Genomic DNA, 23,596 nt, shown 5'->3' with positions numbered 1-23,596 from the left:
TTGCACTAAACGTAATCTGAGGCAGACCCTTGCCAGGTAGTTCACATGCCTCATGCCATTTAATATTGGCAATGACTTTACGGTTAGGTATTATCGTTCACCTGTTTTAAAGATAAGAAAACTGAAGTTAACAGTTTGCTCATATTGAAGCTTGTTAACGTAACCGTATTTATACATTCAGCTCTCCATGGAGCAATACAGGATTAGTTGATTTAACTATAGCTCAAGTGTACACAGTGTTCACAAACAGGAAGAATCTTTCTGAAAGAGAGTTCTGGGATTTCTTGAGGGTCTTGGAAAGAAACTGCTGAAAGTGATGGCAACCTTAGGGCCCAGTACAGCACCTGGTGTACTGTAGGCCTTCAAGAACCATTGGCTGGGGACTTCCCTGGTGGCACAGTGGTCAAGAATCCGCCTGCCAGTGCAGGGGACACGGGTTCGAGCCCTGATCCGGGAAGACCCACATGCCACGGAGCAACTAAGCCCGTGCGCCACAACTACTGAGCCTGCGCTCTAGGGCCCACGAGCCACAACTACTGAGCCCGCGCACCACAACTACTGAAGCCCACGCGCCTAGAGGCCGTGCTCCGCAACAAGAGAAGCCACTGCAATGAGAAGCCCGTGCACCACAATGAAGAGTAGCCCCCGCTCGCTGCAACTAGAGAAAGCTCGCGTGCAGCAATGAAGACCCAACGCAGCCAAAAATAAATAAATAAATAAATGTATTAAAAAAAGGAAAAAAAGAACCATTGGTTGGCTAATTCCCTGACTGTCCAGTGGTTAGGACTCTGTGCTTTCACTGCTGAGGGCCTGGGTTCAATCGCTGGTCTGGGAACTAAGATCCCCCAAGCCACGTGGCCAAACACAAGGAAAAAAAAAAGAACCACTGGCTGAATAAATGAATGTAAGTAAATATTGGGGCTGATGAAATTGTGCCTCACACTCCACATCTCCATGCCTTCACCCAGCCCTCACCCACTGCCACCTCTCATGGCTCCGGCCTGTGCCTGGTACTTGTGCCGGGCTCTCCCTGCCAGCCCCGCTTGAGGCCCTACACAGCCCCCAGTACACGAACTTACTCACCCTAATCACGTGAACTCTGAGCTAAACTTCCAATAAAGCAGACTGTCAGCCTCCGCAGCCAGGCATTTAGGATCCTCTAGGTCACAGAAAGATGAACTCCACAGAACTTTTCTAAAACCGCGACTCACTGAAGGAACAAACCCTGACTGCAGAAAGAGCTTCTAACACAAAACTCCAGGTTACAGTGACATTCGTTCAAACTGGCGTCATCTGAACCTGGCTAAACCTGAACGCTGATGAGTCAGAAGTCAAAAGTTCTACTTCTGCTCAGATAAAAGCACACAAGAATGGGTCTGGGTGGGGACTGGCCCAGCCCCACTGCCAGGCCAGAGCCATATGCTAAAACACTTACAGATTTAGGTTTGGCTGTCTGGCTTCTTCTAAAAAGACCTTCTTATATCAGGAGAAAGGAGGAAAACAATTCAAAGTTTTACCTGCGAACACTATTAGGAGTCTACAGTGAAGAAGAGTGGCTGGAATTTCATCTAAGCACTCAGTGATCAATAAATAAATAGCAGTTGTCAACAATCGGTTGTTTGACCACATAATCAACATTCTTCATTTGTTTTTACATATGAAGTGATAAGCACACTTTAGATGTCATTCTCTAATCTGAAAGCATTGCAAGGGTCTTTTGATAATGCTTTTTTTTTTTTTTTACAGTTTTTTTTTGCAGTATAATTTTTTACATCTTTATTGGAGTATAACTGCTTTACAATGGTGTGTTAGTTTCTGCTTTATAACAAAGTGAATCAGCTATAATGCTTTTTAAAAATAATTCATTTAAAAAGATACAAATGAACTTATTTACAAAACAGAAATAGATCCACAGACATAGAAGACAAACATGGTTACCAGGGGGGAAAGGGGAGGGGGATAAATTAGGAGTTTGGGATTAAAATATACACACTACTGTATATAAAATAGATATACTCAATATTTTGTAATAATCTATAAGGGAAAAGAATCTGAAAATGAATATATATATATATATATATATACCTGAATCACTGTGCTGTAACACCTGAAACTAACACAACATTGTAAATTAACTATACTTCAATAAAATAAATATATAAAAATCTAAGAACATAAAAAAACAATAACTCATTTAAAGCAGTGAATTAAATATGAAACTACTCAAAGGTGAAAAAAATTTAACACTAGATGAAAGAAAGGTAAAATATATGATGAAATATTAACCTCTATTGGCAAAAATTTAATTAGAAGGATTAGAAATAACAACAGCTGCCCCGGTCAGAGAGTTCTTGCTATGAGGCTGATACTTAATTTGAGATCCTTGAGAGAAAACTGAGGTCAGCACTTTAGGGAACAAAGGGAGGGTGATGACTTGCACAAGTTGCCTCGCTGGGAAGTTACAAGCCAGAATGTGGTACCAAGTCTGTCTGGCTCCAAAGCTTACCAGTGACACTCCGTAGAAGTTCCTCAAACTAGCTGACATCAGGAAAGCTTTTTCTAAGTTCATTTGTTTATGGATCCAAAGACCTAAGAGTGTTTTAAGGGCTCAGTCTTAGGTGCACTTTGGCTGAATCAGAATGTAAATCAGTCCTTCAAAGCTCTAAAACAAAGCTGACATATCTCCTTCATGCTAAATATACACTCTACAGGCCATCTTTTTCAAAACAGGGTAAGCCACTTCCTTAGTTTGCAGGCTTAGCTACAAATTAAAATCACCTGAAAAGCTCAACCTACCAAAGCCTGGGCTCCAATCACCTGAGAATCTCTGGGGATGGAGCCTGAAGGAGCTCTTAAGAACCACTGACTTACCCTATTAAGATGTGCTGGGGCAAGTAACCTCCCTTAATGATCTTCACAAGCATCGTGGGGATATTTTTAGTGCAGTTCTTAACTTTTACTGCTCATCAGAATCACCCAGGGACTTTAAAAAAGTTCCAGTGCTCAACCCATACTCCAGAACCATTAGACGCGCTGAGGGTAGGACCCAGGCATCTCTAGTTTATAAAGATCTCCAGGTGACTCCAAGGTGCAGCAAGACCTGAGCACCACAGCCTTAGCAGCTAATTATTTGCACTAGAAGTTCAATTCCTCATTTGGATGGCATCCCAACGGGTCATCCACCAGCAGCACCATCACATCGACGATTAGCCTTTTTCTCAGACTCCCTGCCTTCTCCCGAGGTTGGTGATGACACCTAAAAGTCTTTCCGTTCGTCAGTCACAATTGCCTTTCCACTTATGGGAAATGCCGCCTGACTCTCCCCTCAGTCCTTCAGAATGCTTCCTACTATTGAATGATTCATCTCATACACACAACATGGGTCATTCTCTCACCACTTTCAATTTTATTATCTCCACTTCCTTTTCTCACTCACTGGCATTTTCAACACTGTCACTTTTTTTGACCTCGTGGACCATACGGGGTTGATGCTGTTCTGGGCATTGCAACCTGAGCAGAAAGCTACAGTGTGGCTGAAACTAACCTGACATCCCAGGACTCTGCCATTCACTGGAGGTGGGCAGAGCTGCTATCCTGTTTGCTCTAGAGGGTAGCTGTAAAAGTTGATATGAGAAGTTTTAAAAGAGAAGAGCTTTGTGCTGCCTTTCCTTGAGAAGCAAAACTCAGAAGGTTATCCTGAAATTCCCAATGCACACTTTTTGATTAATAACAAATCTGCATGGTTGAGAAGAATAAAAACCTTTGCACGTTTCAGTTCTAAACTTTTGAATTATGTAAACCTTTACATGGGACATAAGTGAAAAAAATTCTACAGTGAAAGCAAAATGCTTTTTATCCAACAATATTTATATGCAAAAGAAGCAGCATTCACTGTGATGATATTCTCTCAAAGGGCAAGTAAGGTGTTGATTAAAGCTTCCCTAAAACATATACTATTTTGGACTATTAATGATTGGCTGACAGGATTAATCTACATTTTCACTGTGAAAACCATCCTCCCTCCAGGCACACACAACAACATCAGTGAAAAAGTTCCTAGCACTAAAAAAAATGCGTTTGCTTGATAAAGTACTTCTGGTACTAGGTAAGACTTTGTTCATTACTTCGAAAAATGTTTTCAATGCTATCTCAGATTTTTTCTGCAAAACTGGAAATGGAAAACCCACAGACAATGAATTCAGAGTCTATGATGGAAAAGACAGATCTGATTTCCCTACAAATTATAAGATAAAATGTAGCAATAATTTACTCCAATAATTTTTATGGGAAAGATTAAGATTATTGACTTTCAAAATAAGGTCTCCACTAATGTCCTAAGTTAATTTCAATCCTCTACCTAACAATTGGTACTTGAGAAGGAATTTTAGGATAATATTTAAAAGTTAATTAAAAACAGTGTAAGCATTCACGTCAGTCAAGCATGACCTCTGCTCTACAATGCATTTAAATGCATGTCACCTTGACCTGTAACACAGCAATGTAAAAAATTTTGGTCAATATAAATCAAATGTACACTAATTTATTCAGCAGGTTTCCTGGTATCTGAATCAACATTAGAAATCTAACCAGTATTTGTTATTCTGCTATTGACAAAGGAAGCATATTTAAATGATAACAAGTACTCATGGGTGTCATTTGGAAGTTAAATTGTTCCCCAAGGACAGCCTCCATAAACATCTACATTTAAAGGTCATTTACCACCAAATTATGAACAACTGTTGCATTTATTAGCACAAGTTCAATAGTTTGGAAGCTGCAGCCATCAATTTTTACTGACAGTGAGATCTAAGTGTTCACTAATAATAAACAAGGAAAACAGACCATTTCTATAAACTTTTATTCCCTGCACTATGATCACTTTTTAAAAATGGAGGTACAAAAACCTTCCATAGGTATGTATCTGAAGAGAAAACTTTCCAACTGCGGGGAGAACTAAACCATAGTTTAAAATAAATATCAGATAATAAAATATAAAAGCTCATTTTCTCATGTTATATTCATCTGAACAAAAACAAAAAGGAGAAAAACACTACAATGTTTATATATGAATGAAGTGTCTAATTTTACTTTTAGGAGGAAGTGTGATGGTTAATTTTACCATGAGGTGCCCGGATATTCGGTTAAACATTATTCTGGGTGTTGCTGTGAGAGTTTTGAGACGAGATTAATATTTAAACTGGTAGACTAAGTAAAGCAGGTTGCCCTCCATAACGTGGTGGGCCTCTTTGGATTTTGGATGCAACATATTCTGGTCCCTTTACCAAGTGACCTAAAAAGCTGCTAGTTTTGAGTGCACCCCAGAACAAGAGGCGGCTCTGTAATAGGTCCTGCTGTGGTTCAAGCTGCTCTGCCACTTGGGCCATGATGATCCAGCAGATCCAATGGTGCTAGAAGGGCAGTAGCACATGGGGATGGTGTTTGGAGCCTTCGGCAGGACCTTGCAGATGCATAACAGCACAGGTCTTTAGGATTCTGGAGCAAAGCTCTGCCATCCTCTGTGGATACCTACTCTCCTTTCGAGGAACAGCTCTTGGCCTACTAATGGGCTTGAGTAGAGACTGAACACTTAGCCAGGACCTAGTTACGATGCAACCTGAACTGTCCATCAGGAAGTGGGTGCTATTTGGCTCACCAGGCTAAAAGTTGGGCATGCACAGCAATATTTCATCATTAAACAGGAGTGGTACGTATGTGATTGGGCCCAAGAAGGCTGTGAGGGCACAAGTAAGTCACTTGAAGAAGTGGCCCAAATGCCCATGGTTCCCACTCCTGCTACATTACCTTCTCTCCTAGCCTAACCTATGGCCACTTGGGGAATTCCCTATGATCAGGTGATAGAGGAAGAAAAGACCTCTGCCTGGTCTACAGATGGTTCTGTACCATAGGCAGGCACCACCTGAAAGTGGACACCCTGTCAATACGGGCCCCTTTCAGGGACACCCTTGGAAAACAACGGTGAAAGGAAATCCTCCCTGTGGGCAAATTGTGAGCAATGCACCTGGTTGTTCACTTTGCTTGGAAGGAGAAATGGGCAGATGTGCTACCACATACCAATTCATAGGTTGTGAGCAATGATTTGGCCGGATGATCAGGGAACTGGAAAGAACATGATTGGAAAACGGTGACAAGGAAATCTGAGGAAGAGGTATGTGGACAGACCTCTCCGAATGGGCAAAAAACATGAAGATATTTGTGTCCCATGTGAATGCTCACCAAAGGGCGACCTCAGCAGAGGAGGATTTTAATAATCAAGTGAATAAGATGACCTGTTCTGTGGATACCAGTCAGCCTCTTTCCCCAGCCACCCCTGTCATCAATGAGCTCATGAACAAAGTGGTCAAGGTGGCAGGGATGGAGGTTATGCATGGGCTCAGCAACATGGCCTTCCACTCACCAAGGCTGACCTGGCTACAGCCACTGCTGAGTGCCAGCAGTAGAGACCAACACTGAGCTCTTAATATGGCACCATTCCCCAGGGTGATCAGCCAGCTTCCTGGTAGTAAGTTGATTACGTTGGACCACTTCCATCATGGAAGGGACAATGTTTTGTCCTTACTGAAACAGACCCTTACTCTGGATACAGATCTGCCTTCCATACATGCAATGCTTTTGCCACGACTACCATCCATGGACTTATGGAATGAATACCTTATCCACCATCACGGCATTCCGCAGCACAGCATTGATTCTGATCAAATAACTCATTTCACAGCAAATAAAGTGATGCAATGGGCCCATGATCGTGGAATTACTGGTATTACCATGTTCCCTACCATCCTGAAGCAACTGGTTTGACGGAAGGTGGAATGGCCTTTTGCAGACTCAGTTACAGTCTCAGCCACATGGCAATACCTTGCAGGCTGGGACAAGGTTCTCTAGGAAGGTGGATATGCTCTGAATCAGCATCCAATATAAGGTGCTGTTTCTCCCAAAGCCAGGATTCACAGACCCAGGAACAGAGAAGTGGAAATGGGAGTGACACAATTCACTATTACCCCTAGGGACCCACTGGCAAAAATCTTGCTTCCTGTCCCCATGAATTTATGCTCGGCTGGCCTAGAAGTCTTAGTTCCAAAGGGGAAAAAATGCTTCTATGCTTCTACCAAGAGACACAGAAATGATTCCACTGAACTAGAATTTAAGACTATCACCTGGCCACTCTGATCTCCTCGTGTCTCTAAGTAAGTGCAGAGGGAGTTACTGTGCCGGCTGGGGCGACTGATCCTGATTGCCAAGGGGAAACTGGACCACTACTCCACAATGGAGGTAAGGAAGAGTATATCTGCAACACAGGAGATCCCTTAGGATGTCTCTTAATATTACGATGCCCTGTGATAAAAGTCAACAGAAAACTATAACAATCCAATTCAAGCAGAACTACTAACATCTCAGACCCTTCGGGAATGAAGGTTTGGGTCACTTTACTAGGTAAAGAACCAAGAGCAGCTAATGTACTTGCCGAAGGCGAGGAGAATATGGACTGGGCAGTGAAAGAAGGTAGTTATAAACATCAGCTGCAAACTTGTGACCAGTTACAGAAATGAGGACTGTAATTGTCATGAGTATTTCCTTCTGACTGTGTTATGATTATGTTTGTGTGCATATATAAATGTGTACATACATATAGTAATATACAGAAAACAAATATCATTGTTTTCTTCCCTCTTTTATCTCCTTATTGTGTAACATAAGATGTACTGACTTTATACAGGAGTATTTAAGTATTGTTAACTTCACATCATAGTATTTAAGTTTCAGGATGTCCTGACTCAAGGACCTTAACTCCTCTTCTGGGTAAGGGGTTAGAGTGTTTTCAGTTGTATACAGGATAGTTGTATCATGTGAGGTAGAATTATGACCTTACTGTCATCTTTATTTGGAGATTAAGTATGGTTTAAGGAGATGCACATGGGTGCCAAGTTGGTAAGGGGTGGACTTGGAATGGTTAATTTTATATGTCAATTTGACTGACCCACAAGATGCCTAGACATTTGGTGAAACATTTCAAATTAAGCAGGTCCAAAAATAGGACTTCTGATCTTTCCCCCGAAATGTGCTCTACCCAAATTCATCCACATTTCAGTAAACAGTGCCACCATTCTTCCATTTGCTCAAGCTAAATATCTTGCAGTCATCCCGTTCCTCATTTTTTCTCACACTCCATATCTAATCCATCAGTGAATCCTGTTGGCTCCATCATCAAAATCTGTCCAGAATCCATCCATCTTCCACCACTTTCACCTACAGAACTGTTCTAAGCCATCATCATCTTTTATGTAGGATACTACAATAGCTTCCTAACTGAGCTTCCAGACTGTACCTGACCCTCCTATAGTTTATTTTCCACACTGAAATGAGACTGATTCTTTTCAAAGTTAACTCACGTAACTAACATGTAAGGACGGGGATTTCCATCTGTTTTCTCTGCTACTGTGTCCTCAGCATCTAGAAGAGTGCCACTACACTGATCATGTGGTTAGTAATCAATACATACTTGGTGAATCAAATCATTCCTCTGCTTCCCTTCTCTCAGAGTAAAGGCCTTATCCCTCCTTCCCAGACCTACTGGCTATGCACTGCCCAAACCACCACCCCACCTCACATTATCTGCCCCCATCACACTACCTATGACCTCATCCCCTATTACCCCCTATTCTCTGACTCCAGTCCAACCTCACTGGACTCCTTTCTACATCTAAAACACACTGGACACATTCCTATCTCATGCCCTTTGCACACACTGTTCCTGCTGCCTAGACAATGTTTCCTAGATAACCTCATGACTCACCCCCTCACCTCCTTCAGGTCTCTGTTCCAATGTCACTTTCCCAGGGAGGGCTTCTCTGATGCTCCCCCCGGCACTCTTTATCCCCCTTCCCTTGTTTATTTTACTCAGCACTTATCACTATCTGAGATATTATAATAATTTAATTATCATGTTTATTTCTGCCCTTCTCCACCCATCCAACTAGAATGTAAGCTTCTTGAGGGTAGAAACTGTCGACTGGCTCTCCTTGAAGAGAGACCTTTGCCTGTTTTTTTCATTGCTATATCCCAAACAGGTGGATTACTGCCTGCCACTCAGTAGGTAGTCAGTAAATATTTGTTAAATATTTATTTAACAAATGAGTGATCTGTTTCCATTTTCTCTTGGTATTATCAACAACGCTACAACAAATAACTTTACATGTATATCCTTGTGCATTCATGGATACAGACCAAAAAGTGGGAAGCCTGGGTCAAAGGGTTATATAAATATTTTATTTAATAAATATTGTCAAACTGACCTCCAAAACAGATTCTCCAAGTTATAGTCTCACCAACAGTAGGAAAGTCTCAGCAACAGACAGTAAAGAACCGTCTCCCCTCACCCCCATTTTCATCAGTACTGGTTTTTATCAATCTTTTTCACTTTGCCTATCGAATTTTTTAAAAACTTGGTTTCAACTTTGCCCTTCCTTAATTACTAGTGAGACTAACTATCTTGTCATATGTTTTTGGTCATTTGTACCTCTGATATTTCTCTCCTCTTAAAAACAAACAAACAAACAAACACTCTCATTACCTGTAGAGATTTCAGGACAAAATTTTACCTGGGGATCTACAGTCCCGACTAAACCACTCAACCCAACCTTCAAACTCCAGTCCCACCCCACCACCTACCCACTACCCAGACTTCTCACCCTTCCCCAGGCCCTTCCTTGAACCTTAAATGATCTTCTGCCCTTTCTCAAACTGGCAAACTGCCACTCATCCTTCCAGAACAAGCTCTCATGTCAGCTACCCTGCACCCACAATACCAGTGCAATGCATGCGAGAAAGGAGGCACATAATAATCACGAGAATGAATTGTTGCTCTACTGGGCTTGTGTAATTTTGAAAATAAGATTAAGTTCCACTGGCAAGGTGAAGAGAACGGGGAGGGTGTATAAGAGAGAGAAGCTCATGGTTTCTAAAACAATTTCTAAATTCCTAAATTTATCTAAACTCAAAGAACTAAGAAAAGGCAGATGGTGAGACTCAACCCACATATTGGTTCTTTCTTAGAATACAAATTTTTAAGTGAAAACCTGAGTAATCTGCGTTTTTAATAAAAATCAACAAGAGGACAGTAGCATATTTAAAATACCCACAACACTCTCTTCAAAAAAGGGGGGCACAACTAGAAGGGGACACAAGAATGTTTCAAATATGCCCAATCCAGTCATCAGAATTTAGCCAGCAAACTACATGGAATCTACATTCAGATACCACCATTCACCTATCAGATTGGCAAAAATCCAAAAGCCTGACAACATGCTCAATTGGCAAGCTTGTGAGGAAACCAGTACTCTCATAAACTGCTATGGGAGTGCAAAATTGCACAATTCAAGGAAGGGAATTTGACAATGCCTGGCAAAATTAAATATGCATTTACCTTTTGATCTCATAACCCACTGCTAGGAATCTATTTTAAAGATACACTGACAAAAATACAAAAAGACATATGGACAAGGCTACTGACTGCAGCCAACAATGGAGAGCAAAGAGCTACAGAAAAGAATGCAGCATCTCTGCGTATGCCCGTGTAGTCATCTCCAGGATATACTGTTATGTAAAAAAAAGCAGGTGGAAGAAAATGTTTTAATGTATTACTGTTTAACCTAAGAAAAGGAGTAGAGGAACAAGCATATTTGTATTTGTGTATATATATTTGTAATATAAGGATAAACCATAACTGTTTTTCTTAATGGTCATTAATGGCAGAGGAAGGAAACGGTGAATAGGACATAAACAGAAGTTAGATTTCCGCAGATAAACCTGATGCAGTAGATACTTTACACAAGTACAAAACAAAATTAATTTTTTAAAAATCCCTAAGAATACAAAATAAAATGAGACCAGGTAGCTAGTTGGTGTTATCAGAGATGCAGATCCCGCGGATGTGGAGGGCCGATCACGGGACTTGAGCATCCTGGGATTTTGGTATGCAGAGCGGAGCCTGGAACCAATCAATGGGCCACAGATAACGAGGGACAACTGTACTGAGATTTTCAGTGTGGGAGAAAGGAGACACAGTTGAAGACACAAGAGACTAAGAAAATAAATTCCTTCCTTGACCACAGAAAAGATCTAGAGACCTCCACAAATGCGGTCATCCCTTGGAATCTGTGGGGGATGAGTTCCAGGAGCCCCAAACTCTGTGGATGCTCAAGTCCTTTGCAAAAAAGGACACTGTACAGTAAATACAGTCCGCTCTCCATATCCGTGTGCTCGGCATCTGCCGATTCCATGAACTGCAAAAAGGTTTAGGTTGGTTGAATGGGTGTGAAACCCACAGATCCAGAAAGCCGACTGTATATACCCCATGCCCAGATCGTGGTCTCTAAATCATTTCCCACTAAAGGTAACCAGGAATCTTTAGAGAAAAAGCTAAAGGGGCTTTTCCAGATCTGGGGCAATAAAGGTAAACGATTTACTGGGAAGATCTTGTTATACTAGAAAGCAAGGAAGTTATCAAAGACTACTGAGGTTGTGTCAAAGACACAGCACCCAACTTGAAAAAGCCAAACTTGAAAATGACCAAAGACGGGACAAAAAGTATATAAGAATGACAAAGGCAGTGGACTGAACTACATCAAACATGCTAATATACATAAATTCATAACAATGCTAATTTTTAAAAGAAAGCCTCTATGATCACTTTTAGTTTGTGATCTTTGGAGGCAACCAATCCATAATGTTGACAAATAAATAATAAGAGAAAGAATCAAGCATTTATCCTGCCTTTCCTATAAAAACTAAGCTTCAGAGTAATTTATGAGGCAAAGTTCCTTCTTTATACATGTATTCAAGCCAATAAATGAAGAGAGAATGATAAAATTAGTATATCAATGCTAAGCAACCACTAATGAATTAATAGATTCCTTATTAATTAACATTAATTAATACTAATTAATTAATTAATATTGATTAATATTAATAGGCAATGTTCTTCGAGGGCTGCTAGCATCACAAATCAAATCTGAAAATGACCAAGCCTCTACCTTTTTACCATGTAAGGAACAGAAAAATGTGTTAATATTTTTATATTACACATGACAAGGATGTAATGGCAAGGATGTAATCAGCAAAATCCAGTGTGGGAAACTCTATGAGACAAATGTCACAGTTTATACAACAAAATAATTGTTAAAAAAAAAAGCAAGGGAGAGAGGTAGAAAAAGAACCTATAGATTAAAAAAGATATATTAAGCAATCACATTCTATAGACCTAGTTTCAATCCCAATTCAAACAAGCTGCATTAAAAAAAAAAAAGAACATGAATGGGAAAATTAAGGAAATGTAAAAATGGATTGATATTTACAATATTGATGAATTATGGCTTATTTTTAAATAATATGATAATGATATTGTGATTATATTTTAAAAGGGGAATCTTTATTTTTTAGACATACAAACTGAAAATATTCACTGACAGGTCTGAGATTTCCCTCAAAATGAAATCTTGGGGAGGCTGTGCAAGGAGCAGTGGGAAAGAGTAGGAGACAAAACTGGCCATGAGTTTATCATTTTTAAAGCTGAGTAAAGGACTTCCCCAGTGGTGCAGTGGTTAAGAATCCGCCTGCCAATGCAGGGGACACAGGTTTGATCCCTGGTCCGGGAAGATCCCACATGCCTCGGAGCAACTAAGCCCGTGCGCCACAACTACTGAGCCTGCGCTCTAGAGCCCGCAAGCCACAACTACTGAGCCCACTCGCCACAGCTACTAAGCCCGCACGCCTAGAGCCCGTGCTCCGAAGCAAGAGAAGACACCACAATGAGAAGCCCGTGCACAGCAAAGAAGAGTAGTCCCCGCTCGCTGCAACTAGAGAAAGCCGTGCGCATCAACGAAGGCCCAATGCAGCCAAAAATAAATAAAATAAATAAATTTTAAAAAATTAAAAAAAAAAAAGATAAGTAAAGAAGTCACTATTCTCTCCACTGTTGGAGATGTTGAAATTTTCCATAATAAGTGATTACTTTTAAAAGGGAGGGTGAGCAAGACAACAATTGAAAATTAAAACAGAACTGACAAATACAAAGCAAAATAACAGGAAATTGCATTAAAAACCTGAATGAGTACCTGGAAAACTAGCAGAAGAATACAAGGTATGAGCCCAATGGTTTGCTTGTTTTGGAGAGATGCAGTGGGGGATGGAAGAGAACGGAGAAGGTGGGAAATATGTATCTCCATGCCCCCTATAATACATCCCAATCATTTATATAAACATACTAGTCTCTGTGATTTTGAAGGAAAAAAATATGTAGTAAATAGGGCTAGAAAACTAAACCTGAATTGAACTGACGAAAGTTGTAATAAGAATACAAGTTGGTTAAATGTAATTGTTGCTTCTGTAGTACTTCAAAGTCTCTGCAAAGAGTTTATCTTACATAGCACAAATATTTATCCTGGACTTTGGTTTACATTATTAATTCACATTACAGAACTTAAAAAAAAAAAAGTAAACTTCAAGGCAGTCCCTACTTGAAATAATATGAATAAATCACGAACATAACTAGCGACACCATTCCTTGCACTTTGTAAGGATTCTCTCACTTCATCCTTAAACCATCCTATAAGGTAGTTACAGGCAGACCTCATTTTATTGCACTTCACTTTATTACACTTTGTAGATACTGCATTTCTTACAAATTGAAGGTTTGTGGCAACCCTATGTGGAACAAGTCTATTAGCACCATTTTTCCAACAGCATTTGTTCACTTCATGTCTCTGTGTAACATTTTGGTAATTCTTGCAATATTTCCAACTTTTCCATTATTATTATGTTTGTTATGGTGATCTTGTGATTACTGATCTTTGATGTTACTATCGTAATTGTTTTGGGGCACCAGAAACTGTGTCCATATAAGACAGCAAATTTAATCGATAAATGTTGTGTGTGTTCTGACTGCTCCACAAACTGACCACTCACCATCTCTCTCCTTCTCCTTGTGCCTTCCTATTCCCTGAGACACAACAATATTGAAATTACGCCAATTAATAACACTACACTGGCCTCTAAGTGTTCAAATGAAAGGAAGAGTCACACATGTCTCACTTTAAATCAAAAACTAGAAATGATTAAGCTTAGTGAGGAAGGCATGTTGAAAGCCAAGATAAGCTAAAAGCTAGACCTCTTGCACCAAACAGTTAACCAAGTTGTGAATGGACAAGTTCTTGAAGGAAATTAAAAGTGCTACTGCAGTGAACACATGAATGGTAAAAAGTGAAACAGCCTTATTGCTGATACGGAGAAAGATTTAGTGGTCTGGATAGAAGATCAAACCAGCCACAACATTCCCTTAAGCCAAAGCCTAATTCAAACAAGTCCCTAACTCTCTTCAATTCTGTGAAGGCTGAGAGAGGTGAGGAAGCTGCAGAAGAAAAGTCTGAAGCTAGCAGAGGTTGGTTCATGAGGTTTAAGGACAGAAGCTGTCTCCACAACATCAAAGTGCAAGGTGAAGCAGCAAGTGCTGATGTAGAAGCTGCAGCAAGTTATCCAGAAGATCTAGCTAAGATAATGAATGAAGGTGGCTATGCTACACAACAGATTTTCAATGTAGATGCAACAGCCTTTTCTTGGAAGATGTCATCTAGGACTTTTCATAGCTAGAGAAGAGAAGTCAATGCCTGGCTTCAAAGCTTCAAAGGACAGGCTGACCCTCTTGTTAGGGGCTAATGCCGCTGGTGACTGACGCTAAAGCCAATGCTCATTCACCATTCCAAAAATCCTAGGGCCCTCAAGAATTATGCTAAATCTACTCTGCCTGTGCTCTCTAAATGGAATATCAAAGCCTAGATGACAGCACATCTGTTGACAACATGGCTTACTGAATATTTTAAGCCCACTGTTAAGAACTACTGCTCAGAAAAAAAAATTCCTTTCAAAATATGACTAGTCATTGACAATGCACCTGGTCACCCAAAAGCTCTGATGAAGATGTACAATGAGATTCATATTGTTTTCATGCCTGCTAAGACAACATCTGTCCATAGCCTGTGCCATGGATTAAGGAGTAGTGTCAAATTTCAAGTCTTATTTCTTAAGAAATACATTTCAGAAGGCTATAGCTGCCACAGATAGTGATTCCTCTGATGGATCAGGGCAAAGTAAATTGAAAACCTTCTGGAAAGGATTCACCATTCTACATGCCATTAAGGATATTCATGATTCATGGGAAGAGGTCAAAATATCAACATTACCACATGTTTGGAAGAAGTGGATTCCAACCCTTCATGGATGACTTTGAGAGGTCCAAGACTTCAATGGAGGAGTTCACTGCAGATGTGTTAGAAACAGCAAGAGAACTAGAACTAGAAGTAGAGCCTGAAGATGTGACTGAATTGCTGCAATCTCATGATGAAATGTCAATGGATGAGGAGTTGCTTCTTATCAGCAAAGAAAGTGGTTTCTTGAGATGGAATCTACTGGTGAAGACTGTTGAAATGACAACAACGGATTTAGAATATAACAAACTGAGATGATAAAGCAGCAACAGGGTGTGAGAGGACTGACTCCAATTTTGAAAAGAGTTCTGTGGGTAAAATGCTATCAAACAGCATTGCATGCTGCAGAGAAACCATTCATGAAAGGAAGAGTCCATCAGTGCAGCAAACTTCACCATTGTCTTATTTTAAGAAATAGCCACAGCACCACAACCTTCGGCAACTATCACCCTGATCAGTCAGCAGACATCAACGCCAAGGCAAGACCCTCCGCCAGCATAAAGGTTACGACTCACTGAAGGCTCTGATGATGGTTAGCATCTTTTCGCAATAAGGTATTTTTTAATTAAGCTATGTAAATTTTTTTTTTTTTAGACATAATGCGACTGCTCACTTAATAGACTACAGTATAGTGTAAACATAACTTTTATAGCTCTGGGAAACCAAAAAATTTGTGTGACTCGCTTTATTGCAATAAGCAGTGGTCTGGAACTGAACTCGAAATATCTCTGAGGTATGTCTGTACTAGTATCCTCTTTTACAGATGAGGAAAATAAGACACAGGAAGATTCAGTAGCTTGCCCAAAGTCTGGCTTCAGGCTAAATGCTGCAGGCAAGATTTGAGGCAGACACATGAGTCCATCCACAGCCTGTGCTTTTCATTGTGAGGCTGTGTCAGCTTCTGTCATAAACTGGTAGAATATTATAAATAGGGTTTTGCCAAGTGGCAAAACTTTCCAAGGAAGCAACTGAAATAATCAAAATTTGATTTAATCGGTACAGGTTCATATCTAATAACATGCCTGTCTCATTTTTGAGAGACAGTGTACTACAACTTGGACTACTTAGTATCACATCAAAGCAGATGAAACTAAATACAATGTGGTATCCTGGATGAGATCCTGGAACAGAAAAAGCACGTTAATGGAAAAATTGGTGAAATCCAAAAAGTCTGGAGCTTAGTTAATAACAAGTTACCAACGCTAGTTTCCTTATTTTGACGTTACCATGGTAATGGATGATGGTAACAGCATAACTGGGTGAGGGATATACGGAACTGTCGGTACTAATTTTGCAACTTTTCTGCAAATCTAAAATTATTTCAAAATCAAGTTTATTTTAAAAGAATAGATCAATTTCTAAGCACCGTATCTGCAAAATTCAATCCTCTTGTAAAATTTTTGATTTTCAAGTGAATGTAGCATTCTGTTTCTTAATGTTCAAGAATACTTTCAAACAGTATTTCTTGTCTTTAAGGGTAAGGAACATATCTTACACATGCTTGACTTAATCACTCAACACACGTTTAATGTTCGCCTATGCTGTGAGTTTACCACGTGTGAGGCACTGTGCCAGCTATGTCCTTGTTACACAAAGGCCTCCTGCATCATAGATGCTTATAAAGGGTGACTGGAAGATAATCGTTGTGGGCACTGTGGTCTTGCTATCCTTCTGAACTTCTCCCACTGCGGTGTCTACAGGGTTAGGTGGCAGGAATGGATTGACCTCATTCCTAGCTCCAGGGATGCCCCCTAACTATTTTCACTCCATCTGGTTAACTTATCCTTGCCAGGGTGATTACATGAATCGTGGTGAAGGCAGCCAACCAGCACACAGAATTCCTCTGGCAACTGCATGGGTTGAGGAACTAACTAGGGATAATGAGATATGAAGGAAGAAAAGTGCCCTTGCTCTGAAGAAACACCCTCTCTTCCTCTGGATTTTGTAGAATACGATTTTTTTTTTTTTTTTTTTTAATCTGCAATATGTTACCATTTTGTCACCAGGTGGAAGCTACTCTGAGGATGAAAGTAAACAGAGAGTGGACGTGACCAGGCCCCCTTGATCTTACCAGTGTCATTCTCACAAATATAAAATGGCAATAATAATATTTCCCACAGACCACTGTTAATTCCAAGGCAATATGTGCACTGTGGTTATGTTAAAAACAACAAAAACAACTAAGAATTGGGATGATATTAAGGTTTTGCTAACCTTGTGGTAGTATTTACATTTTGGTTATGTTTCTTTAAAAAGTCTTTGCCTGTCAGATATTCACAGTAAAATATTTACAGGTGAAATTTTATTTTGGATTTGCTTTAAAATACTCCAGAATTTTTTTTTTAATGGAAGAATGAAGGGTGGTGAACGAAATAAGTATTGTAAAATATTGAATGTGAGTAATGGGTAAATGGTGGTTCATTATATTGTTCTATTTGTGTATTTTAATCCAGAAAATATTAAACTGATAATTATCCCTGCATATATCTCAATATTATGATCGTGTATATATGGAGCTGCCTTATCTATTGAAAAGCATGATATAAAGTAAATCAGTGAAAGAGTCCAGATCTCAAGAAAAAGACATATTTGTATAAACACAACACACTCAGTCACACACATACAGTTAAAATGGACTTGAAAATCTATCTAATTGAATGCCTCGATTTTTACAGCTATGGAAAATGAAATCTAATACCTTCAAACTTTTATGTTGTTACATGAATGGTAATTCTAGTTTTGTTTTGTTTTTACCAACCATGTTATCTGAAAATGGAAAATATCAATACTAGCCTATACTGGCACCCAGGACCTGCTTCCTTTCATGTCCAGTGGACTGTTCTCCATCCTCACCTGACAAGGCCAGTGAGCCATATCTAGCACTTTCCTTCTTATAAAGCACCTACTGTTCTTTCTCTTCCTGCCTCATACCCCTCACCCAGACCTCTCTATGTATCCTGAACTCCAAAATGAAATAGCCTCATCTGCCACAAAAAACTCAGCAGGCCCCCAAATGAAACTGCCCACATGTCAGTTCTTTTTTGGTCACTGGCACCCATATTTGCGGGAGTCACCCTGCTGCCTCACATCTGGTCACCAGGCCCTGGAGATTCCTGTAAGTCCTCCCCTTTCCTTTCCCAGTTGCCTCAGTTCAGCCCTCATCCTCTCCTTTCTGGTCATTTTGCATCTCCTACATGATTAATGCTCCAGGGTCATCTTTCTAAATGCAAAGCTAATCATGTTACTTCCTTCCTTAAAACTCCAGCGACTTCCCACAGTCTGAAGCTGAAGTCCACACCCCTTTATAGCTCTCAAGGCTAGCCATCTGGTCTCTACACACCTCTCTCTGTCAGGAATCACTGCACAACCCCACTCCAACTCACTGAGCTGCTTCACACCTCAGGATCACTGAGCTTCTGACTTTCTTCTCCTATTAGAAGACTCATTCATTATTTATTCAGCACACATGTAGTGAATTTTCACTATGTGATAAGCCCTGTACAAGGATACAGCAGTGGAGAGTGACACTGTCCTAGCCTCAAGGAGCTTACAGCCTAGCAGGGAAACAGATATTAAACAAACACACTATGGAGGGTAGGGGTAGGGTGGGAAGGGTTCACCTGCATTTTGTTACAGTATCCTTTCCTGCTTCTTTGTAAACTAAAATGATTTAGAAGTGGCCCTTTTTTTGTTTGGTGTGGTTTGTTTTTTGGTGAATCTGGGAGTTTAACATGCCTTTCCCCCCCCCCCCCCCCCAGAAGAAATTTTGCCCCATGTTTCCTCTTTTTGGAATTCACAATCCCAGCAAAATTCTCATCAGATTTCAAATGTCAGCATTCCTGAGCACCCCTCCCCCACCCAGAGCACACCACGCTAAGGCAGAGCTGAACTGCCCTGTTCCTCCTCAGGACTCCAGCTGACATCAGAGCGCTCTAACCCTTCCCCACCTGACCCCTGCTGCATGGGCTGAGAGTCCCTAAGGACAGCAACAACATCCTTCCACCTTTCAATTCCCCACCTAACACAGTGCAGGCCCACAGTAAATGTTTAAATGTTCAAAGGGCAAACATTCACTCTTTAAAGGTAAATTACTTCATACATAAAGCATAACTTCGTATAAGCTTTTTGAATAACAATTGAGCAATACTGATAAAAACTTAGAAGGCCCAGAAGTACCACTTCTAGTTAATGTTCTACAGAAATCCTAGTAGTAGGCATAAAAAAGCATGTACAGGGATATCTTATTTCAACATTTGGCATAGTTGCCAAAAACTAGAAGCAAATATCAATGGCCACCAACAGAGATCTGTGTAAACAAATTATGGTGCATTCCTTCTGCGGAAGATCCCTTTGCTACCAGTAAGAAGGAGACAGACCTATCCGTACTGGCACAGAAAGGTATCCATAAGCTGTACAATGACAGTTATAGTGAAATCCTGCTATTTATTCTAAAAAAGAAAAAAAACATGTTTTCATAGCATAGGGGGAAAGTCTCTAAGAAAACACCCCTATGCGTTATCCCTAAGGGCATGGGACAAGAAGGAGGAAAAATCATCCTCTACTTTAAATTTCCTATCATTCAATTTGTTAGAATGCAGTTTAATATTTCTTAAATTTGAAACACAATCACTAAAGTAAAAAGGTACTTTTTACACTAAAGTATACATTATTTTACCAGTTTCTTGTTTAGGGAACTGAGATGATATTTTTAAATTCTGGGTTTTTCTAAAAAGATGAAATATTATTCGATGCTACCTTCCCAGCACCCAGAATAGAGACATATAGCAGGCACTCGGTTAATGTTTGCTGAATGAATAAACTGCTGTACAATTCCAAAACTGCTGGCCAAGGGTAGAAAGTATCTGCTTCACAAACTCACAAGGGAAAAAAAGCACTCGCAGAAGTATCTTAACAAATGGTTACCAACCTACATAAATTAGGATTTTTTTTTTAAGAAAATTTTCAAAAAGCACACAAACTCTCCTCACATAAGCAATCTTCTACCTACCAAGTCTACCAAGAAAAAGGCTCCTTCCAAATCAGTTTAATTCAAAACCTGGAGTGTGGCATATGGCTGGCCATAACACAAGTAATACAAAGAAACAGGAAAACTTGGGTTAAAACACAGATACTCTAATAGAAAAAAACCAATCATTTTGATCCACCTAAGTGCTTATTTGGGGAGGTAATTAACTTTTAGCTTGGACTACTCAGACCAAGGCCCCTGACAAGCAGCCTGTTTATCTCCAGGTCCTAAAAGAATGCCCTGAAGATGGAAAGCCCTACATGACTGTTGATGCTGATGGGAGAGGTGAGACACCTGAAAGAAGGAAAGACAACCAAGGTTTTAGGCTTAATGAAAAAGACCTGAATAGGTTCAAATTTAAGTTCATTCCTCCACCCCTTTTTCTGAAGTAAGATACAGTATATTTAATCAGTTTCATAATTCATTTATTTATATAAATAACGGCCAGGGAGCTCAGCTCTTCCTTGGTTGAAGTCCCCCCCTCCCCCTAAGGGAAGGCACTTTGAGAACTTGTTTTGGGATACGTGGACCCAGTAGTCTACTTAATTCTAGAAACCCACATACTCCTTGGATTTTTTTTTTCAATCACTACTCTTAATTCTAAAAATTCCTTTTTGAGGGTGATTTAATCCTCGCTATGAAAACACAAGGTTGCAAATAAGTTGTCACCAAAACCCAATAATCTTTAGAGAAGAGATTAAAATACTTCTCTGCCAAACTAATGTAACTGGAGTTTAGCAAGTGGGTGAATTAAATAAAATAACAAGTGAATAAGTGAATAAAATAACAATCCTTTAGAGTGCCCTGTGCAATTTTCCCCAAAGCCTACCTGTTCTTTAAATGGAAATAAAATTTTCCAAGGTCTATCCCAGGCTGAGGCATTTCTCCCTCTAGCAATGACTGTCTAGATGAAGCTGTCTAAGTTCACTGGGAAATCAACTACCTACAGTTCATTTACTAAACTTATTACCCAAAGGTTCCAGGCCCTGGTCTCTGCCCTCCCTGCCACTCCTCCACTCTTGAAAGCAGGGATCCTTGAAAGCAAGGGATTCTTGAAAGCAAGAATGTTTCTCATTCTTCAGAGACCACAGTCCTAGGCATGGAACAGGTGCTCAGTGAGTACCTGATTTTTGCCATTTCATGGCACTGCAGAACTAGAAGAAACAAACAAAACTTTGGGAATCATCTAAAAGCAACACATGTGTTTGCTTTGGCTAATAAATTCTACAAATGATGATTTTTTTAATTAGCATATTTTCCATCTGAATGAATCCCTACGGAACTTGGAAACCAACATCAACCCGCCCGCAAAGCCACTTCTGTCTGGACAGAGGAGCAGCTGTGCCAGAAACGAACGCAGCCCATCCCGGGCTCCAGAGGGCTGGCGGCGGGGAGAATGGCGAGCGCCGCGTCCGAGGACACGACTCCCGGCGCTCCTACCCGGAGGCCGGGAGCGGGGCGGGGAGGGGGAAGGGACCAAACCTGGGCAGCCCGAGCGCCTGCCGCCGCCGCCGCGCCAGGGAGGGGGCTCCTGTTTCCTTGACAACCGCGCCGGGGCGCAGCCTTCCCAGTGGGCCCGGGGAGGGGAGGGAAAGGGAGGGGAGCGAAGGGACCCCACCCCTCAACCGCACGCAGGGGCGGCGGCTGCCGGAGAAACCTTCCGGACTCAGCAGCCGCAGGCCCGGCTCGCGGGGCCCTGTCCCGCCGCGGCCGGCGCCTACCGTGTATCCCCGCTCCAGGTCACTCTCCTCGTAGCGAAAGGACGGGATGTAGACCTCCATGGTCGCGCCAGCCGGCCAGCGGAGAGCGAGCGGGGGGCGGGCTCACGGCCGCGGCCGCCGCCCCGCCCCCGGCCCAGCCGCCCCACCTTCCTTCCCGGAGCCTGCGGGACCCAGAGAGTGCGCGGAGCGGGCCCGGGGCGGGAGCCGAGGGCTGGGAGCCGAGGGCGTGGGGACCCTGTCGCCCGCCGCTCTCTGGGCGGGCCCGGGGCCGGAGCCGGGGGCCGGGAGCCGAGGGCGTGGGGCTCTGGGCTCCTGGGTTTCAGGCCCAAAGGGCGGCAGAGATCAGCTGGGCCCGGAGGAGGCGGGGCCTGGAAACCTGTGAGTCTGCAGAAAAGGGGTGTGCGCGCCACCGCGCCGGGGACAGGGCCGCACCCCGACACTCCCTGCCCTTGAGGCTCGAGTGTGCGCTGGGCTTGCAGTTTGCAAGACACCACCCTTGACACATCGCCAGACAGCAAGGAGTAGAAAAGCATGCAGCCTTTTCATTTTGCTTTTGGTTGGTTGAATTTTCGCCTTAACACTCGGCTGGCAAGAACAGCAGCGAACCCTGCCCTAATTCTACCAAGACTTAACCGTTTCCCTTCGATTCCAGGGTCAGCATCTCCGAACTTCTGAGTTAGCCGTCGAACCTGGGAATGATGCTATAATACAGACCCCGAAAGCCGGCTGCTCACTGAGACAAACATTCCGGTGCTCCAGTTCTAAAATCCTGCCTGTATAAGGCTTTTTAACTATAAGAGAAAAATAGAAGACCGGGGTGGGGGGGGGGGGTGGGAAGAAAAAAGAAAGGTGAGGGCTGGAATCTGCCCCTCAGGCCAGAACATAATAACCTGAAAATACCTAAAAGATGAAGTGTTCCAATGAGGAAATTTGGTTATCAGGTTACATTTGCAAACTCCGAGTTTCTTCCTTAGGTTAGAGCACAGGGCAGAATAGAAACTTGAAGGTGACTTGTATAGCAAGCTTCTTGGGCTGCAAGTAAACAGCTGTGCCTACGTCAGTTTGCCCTTGAGGCCAGGGGGCATTTCAACTTGAAACTCTGAAGTTTATGATGAGACCTTAGTCATGCAAAAGAGGAATAATCAGGCCCTTTGCTTTAAGAACTTGCCTGATGTGGACCCTGCAAAGCCCTCTACAGTAGCCTCAGGTGAAGACCCCACCTCCTCACCACACATTTGCAGCTCCAGGATGTGTCTGCCTGTCAGAACTCCATGCCTCAGAATAGGCTGTGCCCTATAACCAGACTAGCCTACCTCTTTTCTTCCACTGGCCAGCACCTCCAGATGTAACCAAACAGCTCTGTGGGCTCCATGCTGTCTCAGTTCCGAGCCTGGCTTGTAAGTTCCCTTAAGCCTCTGGTGACTATCACACGGTATTGTGCCATGTATTTATCTGCCTCACCCCTAGATTCTAGAGAAAGTACTTAAAAAAAATTATTTTTTATCCTCTTCTTGGCATATTGCCAGGTACATTTTTCGTTAAAGCTTTATATAAGCATTTAAATACTCACCTGTACA

General features: G+C 41.6%; 1 protein-coding gene across 2 annotated transcripts in view; it reads right to left on the bottom strand.

Moving 5' to 3' along the window:
• SNX24 (sorting nexin 24) overlaps positions 1-22,344 on the bottom strand; it is a 175,068-nt gene extending 152,724 nt beyond the window's left edge. For both annotated transcript variants that reach the window (XM_061188089.1, XM_061188091.1), the window contains exon 1: positions 22,020-22,344. In XM_061188089.1, coding sequence (XP_061044072.1) covers positions 22,020-22,079 — 60 coding nt within the window. In that variant the 5' untranslated portion in view covers positions 22,080-22,344. The remainder of the gene's footprint in view (positions 1-22,019) is intronic.
• Between the last annotated feature and the right edge of the window lie 1,252 nt (positions 22,345-23,596).

The sequence above is a fragment of the Eubalaena glacialis genome, chromosome 4 (genome assembly GCF_028564815.1).
Source record: "Eubalaena glacialis isolate mEubGla1 chromosome 4, mEubGla1.1.hap2.+ XY, whole genome shotgun sequence".
NCBI lineage: Eukaryota > Metazoa > Chordata > Mammalia > Artiodactyla > Balaenidae > Eubalaena > Eubalaena glacialis.
This window is presented reverse-complemented; position numbering and strand designations above follow the sequence as displayed.